The sequence below is a fragment of the Mastigoproctus giganteus genome, chromosome 3 (assembly GCF_048544385.1).
Source record: "Mastigoproctus giganteus isolate SK-2022 chromosome 3, ASM4854438v1, whole genome shotgun sequence".
Classification (NCBI taxonomy): domain Eukaryota; kingdom Metazoa; phylum Arthropoda; class Arachnida; order Uropygi; family Thelyphonidae; genus Mastigoproctus; species Mastigoproctus giganteus.
In genome coordinates, this window is record NC_143577.1 from 218,507,486 (window position 1) to 218,526,559 (window position 19,074).

Consider the following 19,074-nt stretch of genomic DNA (forward strand, 5'->3'; position numbering starts at 1 on the left):
TGCCTAGATGATCCTGCATTACTTCTTTAACCAGTGACTCCATTATTTTCCCTGGAACAGAAGTTAAACTAACTGGTCTGTAATTACTTATGTCATCCTTCGTTCCCCCTTTGTGAATTGGGGATATGTTCGCACATCTCCAGTCTGTGGGGACCTAACCTTGAATCCAAGTTTGCTATGATAATTATGGCTAAGCTTTTGCTTACTTCCTTTTTGCTACCTTACTTAATATAATTGGATAGATCCCATCCACCCTAGGTGCCTTTTTTTATGTTTAACTTTAACAATTTCTCTTCCACTTTCCTCTCAGTTATTAAAAAATCATTTAGCTCCCTGTTAGAGTGTGATAAACTTCTGGCATCCACTTTCCTAAAGAATTGGCACCTCCGTAGCCAGGTGGGCAGGAGCAGCAGTGCGTAGCACATGCTTCTTGATTAGACTGGGGTTTGAGCCCGTGATCACCAAATACGGAGGATGCAGAAAGGTCAGAGAATGACCACCACATATCCCCAGAGCAATATGACCTTAGTTGCTAATGCTCCTAGAAACCAAAACAACAACAACAATCCTAAAGAATTCCTCATATGAATATATATGCAAAATGCTCATTCAATTTGTCAGTAGCCTGAGCAGGATCATCAACATTCGAACCATTGATATCAAGTAGACCAATTTGATTTACCTCCCCGCTCCTTATAGGGTTTATATAAGTATAAAAGTCTTTGCTGTATTTCTTTGCATCCTTTGCCAAAGATTTCTCATAATCTGCCTTTTCTTGTCTAACCTCCTGTGTGACTTGTTTACAGACTAGTTTATATCTACCATAGGTTCCTATGATGCCTGCTAATTTATATACATCCCATGCATTTTTCTTCTCTGTTATGAGTCTCATTAGTTCATCTGACATCCATTTAGGTACCTAAAAGAGTATTTCTTAGTTGGTATGAAAAGCCTAGCATTCTATGATTAATTCCTTGAATGCTTCCCATTTAGAATTCACCATTGGTAACATCATCAGTTGGTCCCACTGCATAGAACTTAAGAACTGTCTGAGACCACTGTAATCATTTTTATGAAAGCAAAAATCCTTCAATTTACCCTTGATGGTAGTTACATCTTTAAGTAAATCCCATATCGGTACACTGTGATAATTTTCACCTTGTGGTTGTTTTATCTGCAGATTCTTAATGCACGAATAATCACTGCTGATAATCAGCTCTAGGGTATTACTCCCCTTTTGGCTCTCTAACATGCTGCTGTAGAAAATTGTCATCCAATAAATTGAAAAATTCTTGTTAGTGTGAGAGTGATCAACTACAAGTTCCAATCAATATCTGGAAACTTAAAGTCTACTATAATAAGACATTCTGATTTACTGGCCCACTAGTTCTCTATACAGTTGTGAACATTGATCTCCAAGGAAAATTACCTCACTTTTATGAAAGTTGGACTGGATATAAGCTTGGAGAAAGTTGAATTTCAAAGAAGGGAAATCCAAGAATTTAAAGTGATTAGTGGAGTCAGGAAGAATGATAGAGGCAACAGATGAATTAGACAGAATGGGTCAGAGAGATTTTAAGATAGAGAAGATCTTGAAGAGGTAATTCCAAATTAATAAGGCTTTGACAGAGAATATTAGAACAGACGTATGCAAGAGAGATTCCTTTTGCTTCAAGACCTTTTAAGCAAAAGGAATCATAGTGCAAATAATTAGGACAGCTGAGATGGGCAGTGGTTGAGGCAAACAATTATTGATTGCCTCAACCACTATTCATCTCAGTTGTCCTGGGATTCTATCAGAAGTAAGTGAGGCTTGGCAGACTGAAGGTGGTAATGGATATCATTGAGATTTGAATTGAGAACATGTATATTTGTGAAATGAATGAGGTTTACATCAGTATTGTTAGTAAGTATTAAAAACAGTGGAAAGCCCAATGCCGAGCACTGGCCATTAATTACTGCCCTGTAACTCTATCTGCACCGGTTACTTTTCCCCAGTTACCCTGCTCCAATTTGCACTGTATACATTTGTGTTGAACAGTATCAAAAGCTTTGCTTAAATCTAAATATTTTGTGTAAATAAAAATTTTAGGTGGTTTAAAGTTTAGCAAAATATTTAATCAAATTTTACAAATTTTCCGTTTCTTCCTTACAGTGCTCTAATAAGAGTCAAGGTCTTCAAGATATGTATAGTTTAGCCATTGCTAAATTTGATGTACCGGGTGAACCAGGATTCCCTCTTAATGCTGTATATGCAAAACCATCCAGTGTTCATGAAGCAGGTTGGTCGTTAATATTTATTTTAAATCCTTTTTAAAATAAATTTTAATTTAGCATTTTTGTACAGGGAATTCCATTCTTGTAAAGAACAAATACTTGATAATACAGAGAAAACATGGAACATACAGTGAAGGAGATCCTGTCTAAAAAATATATAAATTCATACACCGACCATTGAATAAAATTTAAAATTTAATATGACTACAATCTTTACACAAAAATATTTACAATAAACTATTGCGGAACTATTGAGAAATACCACGTGTGGAGGTACCGTGAGCCTGCTACTTAAGGAGATGTTGCAGGAAGTCATGTCACTGTTGAAGAAGGGAGCTGACGCTCCCGAAAGCTTCAGGTTTTTAGCGCTTTTAATGGTTTATATTTTAGCAAATTTTATTGTAAATGATCTTTTATTACAGTTTTTAGCATTCCGCAATAGTTTATTGTAAATATTTTTGTGTAAAGATTGTAGTCATATTAAATTTTAAATTTTATTCAATGGTCGGTGTATGAATTTATATATTTTTTAGACACGAGTTTTCCCGACCTCAGAGGCCTCTTTCAGGATAGAAGGAGATCCTACCAGTATCCAAACAAACCTGGATTTGACACTCCGAATTTTCGAAAGTCTATAGTGTGACCTATAAACCATTGTGGACTACCTGAAGAACACTTTGTTCTCTTAGACATGCACTCAGGTTATCTAATACTATTTAAAGTATTTATTTGATAAGCAGATCATGTTTCCTCAAAAATCTACATCACTTTTACACACCTTTAGATTTATCAAAGAACCTCTTTCTTGTCTATTTTCCCCTTCCTTTGCCTCTAAATATTGGTTTAAAATCATTTACATGAGAATTTTATTTTGTTTCTTAATTTTTGTAATGAATCCAGAGCACGTAGGCCTTTTTTACCATTTACATGAGATTTTTTTAACAGTCCCTTTCCCATTTAATATAATTTAAGGAAATTTTTTTGGTATGTTTACTCAATACATATTTAAAGGACTATAATGAAGCATAACCCTGATTCAAATTATTGATGACTGCATCAATTCTTGTAGGAACATCAGTTACCTGAACTTTCACTCCCACCATAAGTATCTTTCTCAATCTGGTGGAGGAAAATATGCTTCTATATATGTATGTGCACGCACGTGTGAACACACACGCACACACACAAGAATGGAAGAATTTAAAATTAAAAGAAACGTGAAAAAGAGAATAATATATTAAGCAGACACGTCCCATGTAAAGCAACACAGGCATGCTTAGAATATATATATAAAAATACAGCAATGAAAACAGTATTAAGTAAAGAGTATGAAAAGCTAGTATTAATTAAAAGTAAGGTGAATGAGAATAGAACAGCATATAAACAATAGGAGGAATAATTTACATAAATTTTATGAAATATTAAAGCCAAAAATGGCTAAAATCTAAAATTAAAATGGTAAAATAACATAATATATGAAGCCATAGAGAAGGGTGGCAAAAGTGAAATATTGCAAAAATCTGACAGTAAACTAGCTATATACAGGGTGTTTCAGTTAAACGTTTCAGAACTTCTAAGAGGGGTAGGGTACATCCTGACAACTCGAAATCATATAGCAATGTGGGGTCGGAAATGCTTTCCTGAAGCGGTATTGTACACAGAAGTCGTCGTGCGACGTCGTGCAGCACAGATTCGATTTTCGGTCAATGAATGGGCCGGTATTATGGGAGATCACCTCATCGGACCTTACCTGTTACCGTGTCGTCTAACCGGACCTATCTACTTGATCTTTCTGCAGCAAGTATTGCCACAACTTTTGAGAGATGAACAGATTTCTGCATCGACGCAACAGACAATGTGGTTCCAACACGATGGAGCCCCTGCCCATTATAGCGGAGATGTTCGTAACTACCTGGATGTCACATTTGGTCAACAGTGGATCTGACGTGGTGGTCCCGTGCGTTGGCCTGCTCGGTCACCCGACCTATCATGTCTTGATTTTTATTTCTGGGGTCATATGAAATCGCTAGTTTATGACACCCCTGTTGACAATGCTGAGGAGCTGGTTGCAAGAATCGCAGTAGCTGCCGAAGAAATTCGAAATTCGCCGGGAGTATTCCAGAATGTTCGGATGTCCATGCGTCGGAGATGTGAGGCGTGCATTGTAGCCCGTGGAAGAAACTTCGAACACTTACTTTAATCCATGTACCTTTTGCTTCTTTTCATGTATTATTAAAGCGATTTCTCACTTACGGTCTCTTTTCTTTATGGTGCTTCTGTGTACAACACCGCTTCAGGAAAGCATTTCCGACCCCACATTGCTATATGATTTCGAGTTGTCAGGATGTACCCTACCCCTCTTAGAAGTTCTGAAACGTTTAACTGAAACACCCTGTATATATATATATATTATTATTATGTGACACAGAGCAAAACAGAAAGAAAAGAAAATAACAAGTTGCAGCTAAAATATGTTTAATCTTAAAATATGTACAAGAAAGTAATACAGAGCTTTCGGACAGTATGGTGCGCTTCATCAGTTTTGACAGTTAATCTAAAAATCTAAAAGTATATGTGCATGTAATGGCAGTCGTGTGGTGAACATGCATGTAGAGCCTACGTGCATGTAATGGCAGTCGTGTGGTGAACTGCGTGTATGCAGCAATTAGCTGTTAGAAAGCAAAGCTTGTGGCTGTGATGCATGGGAACGTTGGTTGTAGATGCCAACGTTTGTCAGCCACGAGGATGGTTGCCTCAGTAATGGGATGGACACTACATCTTCAATTTCTGTTAAAGGAATCGTTACAACACGAGATGTGCAGTGATTCCAACCAGGCATGGTTGATGGTAATGGTGGGACCAATCAATAATCATGACATCGCTTTGTGGGTCAATGTCGTCCTGGGTTGACCAGAAGTGCTCAACAATGGCTGAATGTTCCTCGTCTGCTAAACAGATAGCTCTTTCATGTTCAGAAACACGATTGCTGAGCTTCCTGCCAGTTTCCCCAATGTAGCAGCTAGTGCAGTCATGGCAGGAAATACGGTAGACTAATCCACTCTGCAGCAAGGGGGAACCTATGTTTTAACTCTGGAGATGAGGGATTGCAACTTCCTACCCTGGAGTTGTAGGCACTTTATCCCATGAGCCTTTAAGACTCTAGATATCTGTTGTGATAGGTTTGGGTAGAATGGGATAAAGGCGGTCGTGGTGGAGTCATTACTGTGAATGGTCCTGTTGGCTGCTACATGGTCATTAGCATTAGCATTAGTAGAGGCATTTGATGCAAGAAAGCAAGCTTATGCAGCATCAGCCAAAAAAAAAAAAAAAAAGCCCACTTCCACTTCACCCCTCTGTTCGTTCAAAATACCTGTCCAGCTGAGCCTTAAACTTATTTAGGCTATCAACCTCCACCACAAGAGATGGAAGTCTGTTCCACCAACCAACCACCCACTGGCTAAAGGCAAATTTCCGCACGTCTATCCTACATCTGTCTTTCCTCAATTTGAATTTATGCCCTCTCAGGTGATTTTTCTGAGCTAGAGGAAGAATCCCATCAGCATTGAGCATGCTTAAACCATTCAAGGCTTTATACACCTCTATCAGATCACCTCGCTGGTGCCTAGTCTCCAGACACTGTAATTTGCAAAACTTAAGCCTTTCTTCGTAAGAGCACCCCTTTGTTCCATTCACTAATCTTGTTGCCCTTCTCTGTACTCGTTCCAGCAGCTCTACATCCTTCTTGAAATGAGGCCTCCAGACCTGTATACAGTACTCTAGGTGTGGCCTGACCATCGCCTTATACAATGGAATAATCACCTCCTTATCCCTGCTGGAAAAATTCCTGTATATCATTGACAATACTCCATGAGCTACTCTTGCAGCCCATCTGCACTGCTCAGAGAACTTCATATCTGCCTGCACAACCACCCCTAAGTCCCTTTCATTCTCTACCACTGTCAGTGTAGTACCACAGAGTTGATACGTTGCTCTGGGGTTGCTGTTTCCCATGTGCAGTACTTTACATTTGTCAATGTTAAACTTCATTTGCCACCTCTCAGCCCATCTGCTCAACCTTTCCAGATCCTGTTGCAGCAGCATAGTGTCAGTAGTGCCCTTGACAACCCTGCCAACCTTTGTATCGTCTGCAACTTGGACATTAAGCCGGATATACCATCATCAATATCATTTATAAATACAGAAAACAATAATGGACCCAACACTGAGCCCTGAGGGACTCCACTAATAACATCAGTCCACGATGAGCAGTGTCCATTGATTACCACTCTCTGTCTTCTCCCCCTCAACCACCCCTTTATCCATAGCAGCAATTTGCCTCCAATGTCACACTGCTCCAATTTGTGTAGCAGTCTTCCATGTGCAACACAAATTGGAGCAGCCAGTAGGACATGGCCTGTAGGTTGCACCTATCTAGGGTATTGGTGGGGTAGCCACACCTCCCAAGGTCTGTCTTGACCCTAGTAATCTCGGTGCACCTCTCATCCACAGAACTAGTAGGTCTGGGTGCGGGTTAAAAGGGTTCGTGCTGTGCCGAGAAGATGGCTACTCACAAGTGCTGACCGGTAGTTGGTGAATTGCCCAGCACACATCAGTTTGTGATAGACAGTTGTCTTCAAATGCGTGCCCTTGCACCAGACAAGGGTATCCAAGTATGGGAGGGTACTGTCTGACTCTAGCTCGATGGTGAATTGTTTGAAAGGCAACAGAATATTAAGGTGGTGCAAAAGTTGGTTGCCCGATTCCTGGGGAATGACCACAAACACATCATGCACATAGCGACACCATAAGGCAATGGGATCTGGTAGACCCACAAATGCACGACCTTCCAGTTCCTTCATTGCGATGTTTGCAGTGACTGAACTAACTAGGGAACCCATGGCTGTGCCATGTATCTATTGGTAAATGGAGTCAACAAACATAATGGCCCGACCAATCAAGCACAGTCTAAGGGTGGCACAAATGTCCTCTGAAGTTAGAATAGTCCTGTTGCTTAGAGTCTGTTCACTATCCAGAAGCTCCTTGGCACAATTGATGGCTAGTTTTACAGGGATCGAAGTGAAAAGAGACACCACATCAAATGAGGCCATAACTTGAACATCCGAGATGGATAGGGTATGAATCTGATCTATAAACTCCTCACTGTTAGAAACGGTATTGGCTGTCTTGCTCATCAGGGGAGAAAGTAAGCCCAAGACAAACTTAGATAACTTGTAACTCGGTGAACCACAACAGGAGATGATAGGTCTTAAGGGTATTCCTTCCTTGTGGACTTTTGGTAGTCCATAAGACTGTGGGATCTTGCAGCCAGAGGCATGTAGGTGACAGCATATGGATTCGGTGATCTTCCCTAATCAAAACCAACTGTTGACGAGGTTGTTTACCTTGGACTCCCATCGTTCCAGGGTCTTGATAGCAGAGACCTTTACTGGTTGGTAGATGTGGGCATCTACCAACCAGGAGTAATAAGGCTTTTGCTTCATAGTCGGAACGGTTCAAGATGACTGTTCAATGCCCTTTGTCTGCCAGAGGATGACAGTGGAAGTATCCTGCTTCAATGTGCTGAGAGCAGTGATTGGAGATGACAGGGCGAGCATGATGTAAGATCACTGCAGTTTTTAGGCGAATCATATTCGCCACCTCTTCAGGGATGCATGTCAATGATTCTTCAAGGACAGAGGGTAGTAATCAATGTGTGCTGCTCTTCGTGGACTAATGTTATTAGTTAAAACGTTTCCCACGCCGACTTGAGAAATTTTCCCATGCTCAGTGAAATTTTCTCGCACGCTAAATTAATTGCAGTACAGTAACGTAGTTCCAAGATCAACATTTTAAAAAATGATCAAGTATATTGCTTGTAATATTTGCATTATATGCATTTATCCGAAGTCTAGTCATCACTCTGTACAGTACAGTATTAGACATCATGTGTAACGGATAGTTTACTTGAACATTGTATCATAATTAATGCAACCAACGCAGTTACATTTTTGAAGAGTTAATAATGGCCGATAAGAATGAAAAAGCAATGTCTGGGCACAGTACGAAGACTATAAATGTAAGAAAAAGACTGAATTTGAAAATTAAATTAGACATTTTGAAGCGAATCGATTTGCAAGTTTAACTGTAAGAACAATTATAAAAAAAAATAAAGAATTAATTTTAGCAGTGGGAAAGATAGCTGTTCCACTGCAAGCAACTAGGGATAGCCCAACTATTAGGATTGAAATGGAAAGATTTTTAACTAATTTTATTGAAGATAATATCCAATGCAGAATTCAGTTAAGTTATATATTATATATAAAAAAAAAAAAAGAGAGAGAGAGATTAGCCAATATAATGATCTGAAGAAAACTCACCTAAAAAAAAAAAGTGGAACCATTTAAAACTAGTAAGAGCTGGTTGAATAGATTTAAAATCCAGGGGGAAGCAGCAAGTGCAGATCAAGGAGCCGAAACTTTCAAAAAAGAACTTGTTAAAATTATTGAAGAGGGTATTATGTGTTATACTTCTCAACAAGTTTTTAACATAGATGAAGCGGGACTTTTGTGGAAACGAATGCCTAAAACAAGTTTCATATTGAAAGAATAAAAAAACATGCCAGGTTTCAAAACGGCAAAGGATCGGTTGACTTTATTGTTGGATGGTAACATTGCGGGGGATTTAAAATTAATACCCTTTTTAGTTTATTTGGAACAGGGCCAAAGTTCAACCCAAAATCGACACATTTTTCATGATTTTAATTGGAATTTTAAGTTTAATTTTGATGCGTAAGTAAGTAGTTACCACATAATTATATACATATGTAATGCAGAATATTTTATATATATAAATATTTGAATATTAAATATTTTGACCGACAAAATTTGTGCATCTTTTCACTACCGTTTATTATTGATTAGGAAATATTCTATGGCACCGACCGCAACTCACAAATACATACGTTACCATTCTGGGAATGCAGCGCTCACTTAGTGCTCTATTTTTTTCCGGAACGAATTATCAGCGTTAAGCGGGGTTCACCTGTACTGCATACGGGTAGAAGTAACCCCAGAGAAACGTACCAACTGTTTAGTACTACAGTTAAGGTGGTAGAAAATGAAAAATACCTGGGAGTAATTGTGCAGTCAGATATGAAGTTTTCTGAGCAATGCAGACAGGCTGCCAGGGCAGATCATGGGGTGTTGTCAATGATATACAGGAATTTTGCTAGCAGGGAAAAGGTGGTTCTCCCTCTGTATAAGGCAATGTCAGGCAACACCTTGAGTACTGCTTGCAGGTCTGGAGGCCTCATTTTAGGAAGGATGTAGATTTGCTTGTGTGTGTACAGAGAAGGGCAACAAGATTGGTGAGGGGAATGAAGGGTTCCTCTTACCAGGAGAGGCTTTTAAGTTCTGCAAATTGCAGCAGCTGGAGACTAGGCACCTGTGAGGTGATCTGATTGAGGTGTGTAAGGCCTTGATTGGGTTGAGCACGCTGAATTCTGATGGCATCCTTACCATAAACCTAAGGGGGCCATAAATTAAAATTGAGGAAGGACAGAGGTAGAATAGATGTGCAGATTTTTGCCTTTAGCCAGCAGGTGGTTAATTGCTGGAACAAACTTCCATCTGTCTTTGCGGAAGTTGATAGGTTAAATAAATTTAAGGAGGAACTGGACAAACTTTTAGAGGGGATTGTTTTTTGTAATTTTTTTTTTTTTTTTTTGATCGATGCTGCATAAGCTGCATACACTTGCTTTCTTGCATCACATTCCACTACTACTACCTCTCAGCCCATCTGCTCAACTTTCCTAGATCGTTGTAGCAGCGCACTGTCATTAGTGTCCTTAACAACCCTGCGAACCTTTGTATCGTCTGCAAACTTGGACATTAAGCTTGATATATCATCATCAATATCATTTATAAATACAGAAAACAACAATGGACCCAACACCGAACCCTGAGGGGACTCCCCTAATAACATTAGTCCACGATGAGCAGTGTCCATTGATTACCATTCTCTGTCTTCTCCCACTCAACCATCCCTTTATCCATAGCAGAAATTTGCCTCCAATGCCACACTGCTCCAATTTGTTCAGCAATCTTCCATGTGCAACAGTATCAAAAGCCTTTGTAAGATCCAAATATATGATATCAAAGTTATTCCCTGCATTCAGTTCCTTTGTGACCACATCATAGTAACCAATCAAATTGGTCAGGCAAGACTTTCCCTTAACGAAACCATGCTGTGTCCGAGCTATAACTGAAGTCTTGTGTCTAGATGATCCTGCAGTGCTTCTTTAACCAGTGCTTCCATTAATTTTCCTGGAACAGAAGTTAAACAAACAGGTCTATAATTACTTGTGTTGCCCTTTGATCCTCCTTTGTGAATCGGGGTCACATTTGCACATCTCCAGTCCATGGGTACCTCCCTTGAGTCCAAAGAAGCGCTCATAATTATGGCTAAGGGTTTGCTTACTTCCTTTGCTGCCTCCTTTAATATAACTGGATAGATCCCGTCCACACCGGGTTCCTTTCTTATGTTTATCTTCAACAATTTCTCTTCCACTTTCCTCTCATTTATTTCGAAATCATCTAGCTCACTGCCAGAGTTTAACTGACCTCTGACATTCCCCTCCCTGAATAACTCCTCATGGGCGAATGTAAATGCAAAATACTCATTTAGTTTCTTAGCCACCTGAGCAGGATCATCAACAGTTGAACCTTCAATATCCAGTGGACCAATCTGATTTATCCCTTTCCTTCTAGAGTTTACATAGGTAAAGAACTCTTTGTTGTTTTTCTTTGCATCCTTTGCCAAAGATTTCTTGTAATCTGCCTTTGCCTGCCTAATCTCCTTTGTGACTTGGTTACAGACCAGCTTATATCTACATAGGCTTCCATGTCACCCATTAATTTATATGTATCCCATCCATTTTTCTTCTCTGCCATATGTCTCATTAGTTCATCTGACATCCATTTAGGCCTAAACCTTGAACAATATTTCTTAGTTGGTATGTAAAGCCTAGTAGCTTCCAAGATAAATTCTTAGCTTGGATAAATTTAAGGCTGTGCTGGACAGGTACTTGGAATGAATGGAGGGGTGAAATGGGAGCGTGTGTTTTTTTTTTTTTTTTTTGGCTGATGCTGCATAAGCTTGCTTTCTTGCATCATATACCTCTACTAATGCTAAGATGTAATTCAGAAGGTGTTGAAATTGCAATTATATGGAAGGAGAACGAAGGAAAAACCCAGCTTTTGTCGTAAATCCTTGCATGGGGAGTAATTGTAGGCATAAAGGGAGATGATGTCCTGAAGCCTGATGAGGGCTTTTCGTTAATACTGTCTTCAAAGGAGGGTGAATGCGTGTCAAGGCCGTCTTTTATAGCATGTGCACATTCCGTGGACGATGTTCTCGTGCTGCCTATAAATATAGGCAGCATGAGGACATCGCTACATACAAGAATCCAAAAACATGAAAGCAGTTTAAAAGTAGCCGCAAATAACAAAGAAAAAACAGACCGAACAGAAAAAAATAATAGTTCCGAATTGGTAGCTCACCACTTAGAAACAGGACATTACTCCTCCTTCGAAAATGCAATAATAATTTACATTGTGCCACATTCATTGTTTTCATTGTGCCACATTCTTCACTTTGAATAACTGAATTTGTTAACAAGAACTTTCATTTTTACCCTCTCCCTGGGGAAGCTCCCCCTCTGACTCTTCACTACTGTAACAGCTTGTTTCTTGTAACTGTATAAGTGTTTAATTTTTCCAGTTTCCATTATAAAATTAGTGTAAAAGTTAATAAAAAAAATTTAGTAATGAGACATTCCAACCCAAGACAATTTAGGCCACTTTATTTATCCATGCTTTAAGTTCACTTGTAAGTCAAATACTTCAGATATATTCTGAAAGTGAGTTAAAAATTGAAAGTGAGAAAGATTGAGCTCTGTTTTATTAACTAATATGACACAATTGGGTGGGGGGAGTTATCTGAAATCATCAGTTTCATGTATACTGTAATAGAAGTATGTTTCTTAGATAGTTCATTATATGCCATACTGCCGGTTGCCAGATATATGGATAATCTAGTCTACTTTATGGTAGATCAAAGAAAATTCTGATATTCTGAACTTTTTCTCGTTTCATATGTGGTGTAGCTTAATCACTGAAGCAATAGCCATCAAGTAGTCACCAAGAAACCTTAAAATTCAGTGGTAACACAGGATGCATATCAAGCAAATATATTGTGAAAAATAGCACAATTCCTTAGTATTGTGGCACATAGCAGAATTAATTTAGTATTATGCACACATCAAAAGTGATATCTTTTTATGTGCCACATAAAAATGCAGAAATTCCTTCTGTATAACTTAGCTCATTGTCCTTTGTATGAGGATTTGAGAGCGAGCCTGGACTTTGGGATGCTCGCTCTCACTGAAGCAAATTTGGGTTTTATTTTTGAAAATTATGGACTTTTTTATTCTTTTTTAATGTTTGCAAAACAGGCTTATGGTCGCTGCCGGGCGATGCCCGGGTGGTAGTAGAGACCTACCTCCTTGTGGTGGGGATGGCAACTTTGGTGTGTGGTGTGATTGCCCATCCCCACCACAAGGCTGAATGGTCGAATAAATTAGATTTTGTTTTGATTTTGAGTTGACCATTTGGTCTTTAATATTATTAGTTTTTTAACAACAAAGGCTGATATTAATATATTAAATGAGAATTGGTTGCATATGGATGAAAATCCGTGTGGCAATCGAGATGGAAGCTCACTAAAATGAAAATGTATAACTTAGCTCCCCAGCTTCATTTGAAAATGAGAGCACCATTTACTTAAATGTGATTTTTAATTTAAATTATGACCTTGAACAGCAGTTACAGTCTGGATTTACTGGAGTGCTCAGAAAAAATCATAATGATAATTTAATACAACATTTTAAAATGTGTAAATAAATTACCAAAAGTAATCACAAATAATTCCCATTCGGTGGTATGCAATTTTAACGTTATATCTACTAGTGATAAATCTTTATTTGAATTATTCCCAAGTAATATTGTTCCAGTAATACTAATAAAGCTACAGTTTCCTGTTTCGTGACAAAGTTTCAAGGGCAAGTAATGTCTTAGAAAGTTAGCATGAAAAATGCTTCTGCTTCCAATCTAAATTCTGATTTATATGGACTTTGTCTTTAAAGCTAGTTTTAACTCATTTCAGAAGTGAATAAAAGGAAAGTTAGGGGGCAAGTGTTAGTACCATTCACTGACAGCTATAAGTGTAAAGTGTGTTTAGGGTCAAGCGGCACCAGGGGTTTCCCCATCTCCGCATAGTTTACATTGTGGGTGAACCAGTTGACTGGAAAAGCCAGAGATTTAAAAGTGTATGGACTTTGTATATATTTGATGCCTTGTACCGTTGTTCATCTGGTCATTTAGCCGCCAGACCCCTACTGAGGCCCGACGTTGTCCCACTTTAGCCCCGTGGAGGCAGACCAGGTACTCACCAGTATATAGTTCACTCTGGCAGGTCCTGCCACCTAATTTCCTAAGATTTCAGTGGCTAGGACCTTAAAAAAAAAAAAAAAAAAAAAAAATCGCGTACGCGTCGCGGGGAGCGCTAGAAGTCCAAAATGTTGGGCAAAATTAATTTAGATTGGTGATTTTAGATTGTGTGGGGCGTGTTCACGTTGCTATCAGATAGAGCGGGGTGAAGGCTGAAGACTGGGGGGCAAATAGACAGAAATATGGAGCCGAAAGGGAAGGCAACTCCAGTTTACAGTGGGGCATGCCCATGCCCCACCAGAGGGAAGAAATAGGGTGGCAGGGTGGGGAGGGGACAGTTTACTGTCCCCTCCCCACCTGCCAGGAAGAGGTGAGATAGTGAGCCAGACAAGAGAGCTGGCTCAGGTTGCCAATGTGGCCTGTGTGCATGGGTGGGAGCAAATCAGACTGCAGGGTCAGGTCTGCACCATCCAGAAAAACTTGAGGCCCAGCAGAGGCGATCCAATGTTGGTTTGGCTGAACAGGTTGTGCAAAATGTCACAGTTGGGAGTCATTCGTGGGACTGTTGTCCCGTCCGGTAGTCAATGTTCTGGGAAGTGGAGTTTTCTCACTTCTCATAAGAGTTCCAGTTTTGTCTTGCATGAAGGATCAAGCAGTCAAACCTGACATCTGGTTGGGGGTCTCTGAGAAGCTTTGTTTGACACATCTATTCGAAGTTTGCAGGCAGAGGAATGGTCAAGCGTCTAGCAATACAGGTTCTGGGCAAACTTGGTGAACGCTATATATGAAGCTTCATCTTCCAGTAAGTAGTGTTCCCGGTTTTTGGGATTAAGGCGCACTTGGATGATTAATTCAAAACGAAGATCTTCGTAAAATTCGCAGTCATACATCTGGTGTCCCCAGGTCTCCACAGAGCCACATGCACACATTGGGTTGTTTTCGAGTCCGAGAAGGTGTAATTTGTGGCGGATCGCTCCATGTCCTGTTAAGAGATACGTGCTGTACAATCCAGAGCAAAGCCATACCGGATACTGTGGGTATATTTGTTGTAGATCGGGGAGGAACCTCCGCGTGACTTCTCCTTTTGTGGAGGTCGTCCAGCGCTGCTGCCATATCGATCGCAAATAGATCTGGAGTCTTTTCTTCTCCACTGTCCGATTTGCAGTTGGGTCTGTGGTGTGATCCTGGTAGGTAGTTGGATTTCCGCGTCTAAGCTGCTGTAACATGTCTAGGCGAATCACTTCAAGATCAAGAGGGAGGGTCCCAGTGAGTACTTGCAGTGCATGAGTAGATACAGTGCGGCACGCTCTGGTGAGGGTTAATAAAATCGGTCGGTGAATGATGTTGAGTAGCCGACGATTTACCGCCGTTGAGGCCTTATGGTGCCAGACGGCAGAAGCATATGCAATCGCAGGGATGATGGCTGCTTTGTAAAGTATTGCATGGGTTCTTCTTTTCAGCCCCCAGTCGCGGCGGGTAATCCTGGCAAGCATGGCAGCATAGTTTTTCATTTCCTTCTGGATGTATTTTAAGTGGGGTGTAAATGATAAATTTCGGTCCAGGATCACTCCTAGGTACTTGAGTTCTGTGGCCAACTTGATCGTTCTGTTGTAGATTTTTATCTGCGGTGGTCTGGTAGGAGTTAGATATCCCTTTAGTAGGATAGATTGGGTTTTGGTGGCAGAGATATTAAGGTGATGAGTTTTGTCCACTCTCTTAGTGTAGAAAGTGCTGAGTTGGCAAGCATTTCCAGTTGTGCTCTTGAATCAGCAGAGAGGATTAGGGAGAGGTCATCTGCGTATGCGAGCGCTTGCACACCCCCCAGTTCCAGGGAGAGGAACTCATCCAACACGTAGTTCCAAAGGAGGGGACCCAGTACAGAGCCCTGAGGGCAGCCCCTGTGTACCTGATGTTCAACCTTGCAGTAGGGAGCCTGCACTAGGACCTTCCTATTGTTCAGGTAGCTCTGAATGCATCCATATAGGTTTGATGGCAGGTTGGCAGCTCTTAGTCTTGCGAGGATGCTCTGCCACCAGAGGGCGTCGAATGCCCCTGCAAAGTCCACAGAGATGAGAAGAAGGTACTTTCGTTGGCAGTTTGACGCGGCATTCATGATATATTTTAGTGCATCCAGAGTGGATTTCCCCGTTTTGAATCCGAATTGTTTGTCTGTTGTTAAATTTGCTGCGGTGTAATGTACTTCAAGCCTCTGTCTAAGAAGTTGTTCCAGGACTTTGCTGAGTACAGACAGGAGAGATATAGGTCGGTAGGACTCCGGTATATGTTGCTGCTTTGATGGGTTTTTTATGATTAATTTTATGCTGGCTACCTTCCAGTCCGAGGGGAACCAGCCCTGACGAAGACAGTGGTTATATAAGTCTAACAGCAAGTTCGGGACATACTCGGCCACCTTTTTTACCAGTTCTGGTTCAAGCATGTCCAGTCCTGGGGTTCTTTTGTTTTTTATTTTTTGTATGGCAGTTTGTAAATCTTGCAGGGTGAATGGTTGTTCCACTCGGGCCGATTGGTAGGTTTTGTTGGCGTGGCACAGCTGATGCTGTTGAGGTGTGTTGTCCTCTTCGATGGGTTTGAAGGTGGCATTGAGAATGTTGTTGACGGTGTCGTGCCAGTTTTTTGTCATAGTGCCTTGTGGGGTGATGATGGAGGGCGTGACCTCTCCCCTTGGTAACTTGTATGTGGTTATTCTATATATGATGCTCCATGGGTCTGTATTGCCGACTGTGGAAACCAGATGCTCCCAGGACAGTTTCTTCCGCTGCCTGATCATCGCAGTGTAGTTATTCCTGGCTTCCCTGTATTGTTGTCTGAGGGGTTCAACCTCAGGAGGAGGCCAGGCTCGTCTGGCTCTTTGGAAGACACGTCTTTTCCTGTTCATATCTCTCCTAAGTAGGTCAAGTTCCTGCGACCACCACGGCACAGTGCCTGGCCGGGGGGCCCTTCTCCGGATCGACTGGTCCGCTGCTTGTAGGATGGCATTAGTGACAGCACGCTGGTGTTGATCGGGGGTTTGGTTGTGGAGGTTATTGGAAGACAGGTTCTCTGTGTTCCTAATTATGGCTTCTTTAAAGTTGTTCCAGTTGGCCTTATCAACGGCATATCTGTTGAGTTTGTAGCTGTTTGTTGGAGCCCGGTGAAGCGATCTGTGCATCGTGAAGGTGATAGCCCTATGGTCTGAGGAGGTCCAGTCTTCCTGTACCTTCCCATCATTTAGGTGCCCAGCAAGGGATCTGGTAGCCATTGTTGCATCTATAGTGACCTCCCAGAGAGTGGAATTAAATGTGGGGAGATTGTTTGGTCGATTTAGGACAACGAAGCTGCTGTTAGCCAGGAATTCCTCCATATATTGGCCATTCCTAGTTTCTCGATGTTCAGGAGTCTCACTATGCCACAATGGTGATCGACAGTTTAGGTCTGCAGATACGAGGATCCTAGAACCCACAAGTTCTGTTTGTACTTGATTTAGGTATTGGATGGCTGGTTGGATGTCTGCTCCTGGGCGGCAGTACAGAGAGATGATATATAGCTCTCCCAGTGGAGTAACAATGTGAGCGCAGGCCGCCCACTCCAAGCACAGGTGTGTTATTCTTGTCACAGTTATGTCAGGATTCCTGACAGCCACCGCAGCCCAGGGGGTGGCTCCCTCTACCTGAACAATTTTGTAGCTGAGTGGGTAACCCCGGACAGCACCCGCGGAGGTGTAGGGCTCCTGCAGCAGAAGGATGTCCAGGTTCTCTTCTTCAGCTTTTTGTCTAATTTGACCAGCTACAGCAATAGCCCGCTGCGCATTCAGTTGAAGAAATTTTATACAGTTCTTATTGTACCTTTTAGGGAGAGTTCCCATAATTTATTCTTATTTGTTGTGCACTTCTTGCTTTTACGTATACCGGGCATTTGTTGTCTCGAACAGAGTGCGTGTGGGGAAGCTTCTGCCACTTGCAGTTTGCGCAGGCTGGTTCTTTTCCTTTGTTCGGGCAGTTAGCATAGTTGTGCCCCTTCTCGGCACAGTGTCCGCAGGTTGGTTCCTGTTGGGCGCATGTGTGGGTGGTGTGACCAAATCGGCAACATCGGAAGCATTTTGGCACAGCGATGTGTTCCCTGAAGCGGTGGGAGCTCCAACATATGTAGATCCTTTCTTGTTTTGTGATGACTCTCCACACTTCAGGGGTCAATCCGACCACCCAGTTGTTCGAGCTGCCATCCCTGGTCCTGGTTTAATGTTTGGGCACTACTAAACTTTTGTAGTCTCCGTCGGGGAAGTCTTGTTGCAGATTTCGCATGAAGATTTCTTTACAGATTGTCTCCGGAGTCAGATTCGGGTCTACGCCAAATATTATGACTGAGGGACCTTTTTCTTTAGGAGTTTCCGCCATGAGACCGAGTGTAGGGATCTTGGTGTTGTTGATAATCAATTTAGCATCTTCTTTATTTTCCGTTTCGATTATCACACCAGTGTTTCTAGTTTTCCGTATGGAGCGGATTCTGGCTGTTTTAAATTCCTGCGTTAGCGAGTCAATAACCTTTTTTTTGACATCTTCACTTGTTTTCAGCGTATCTGAGTTGGTCGGTTTGAGTAGCACGAGATGTGGGGTGGGGAGCAGCGTCTTCCTAGTTGCTGATTTTGTGGTTGTAGTGGTCATGGTATCGGCAGCAGTGGCACCTTTATGCCTCAGCGCTTCAGAATATGTCGGGGCGCGCTGTGGCATTTTACTTGCCCCGCATTCTATGTAAGCATGAAGTCGAGTGGTGGCTCCGCTCACTTTCAAGGTACTGGTCATGTAGTATTGTTTCCATCTTGTGGAAAATTGTCACAATTTGAGATCTAAGTCCGGAGGATGCTCTGTTTGAATTCTCCTTAAATATATTTTCTAATGCCGTTTTAAGGAAGAGGGTCTTCTCGTAAACAGTTCCCTGTGGTAGGGCAGAGTCGAGGGGTGAGTCCTGCTGCTTGTCCTCATTGGCGTTCTTTTGCAGCGAAGTAGCTTCTGGCAGCTCCCTGTTCTCCGTCTTGGAGCGCATTTCCCGTTCAGGTATTGGGACATTTTCTTTGCAGTTTTTCCGCTTCATTGGGGTGAGCCCGGATGGGATGTCCTCCCCCTCCTCCTGCAAGTAAATGATGACAGGATCATCCTTCTTCCTCTGCAATATTGTAGAGTTAAAAGCTTATCTTACTATTTAAAAAAAAAAAAAAAAAAAAAGAAAAGAAAAGAAAAACTTAAATTTAGCCAAATAACATGTCAGTTGATATAGCTGTTAATGGGACAATAATTTT

The 19,074-nt window shown here is 41.3% G+C and overlaps 1 protein-coding gene across 1 annotated transcript in view; it reads left to right on the forward strand.

The window, feature by feature from the left end:
- LOC150088727 (actin-related protein 2/3 complex subunit 3-like) overlaps positions 1 to 19,074 on the forward strand; it is an 87,628-nt gene that overhangs the window by 51,081 nt on the left and 17,473 nt on the right. The window contains exon 5 of the mRNA XM_090370879.1: positions 2,156 to 2,282. Within this exon, the coding sequence (XP_090227005.1) occupies positions 2,156 to 2,282 (127 nt within the window). The remainder of the gene's footprint in view (positions 1 to 2,155; positions 2,283 to 19,074) is intronic.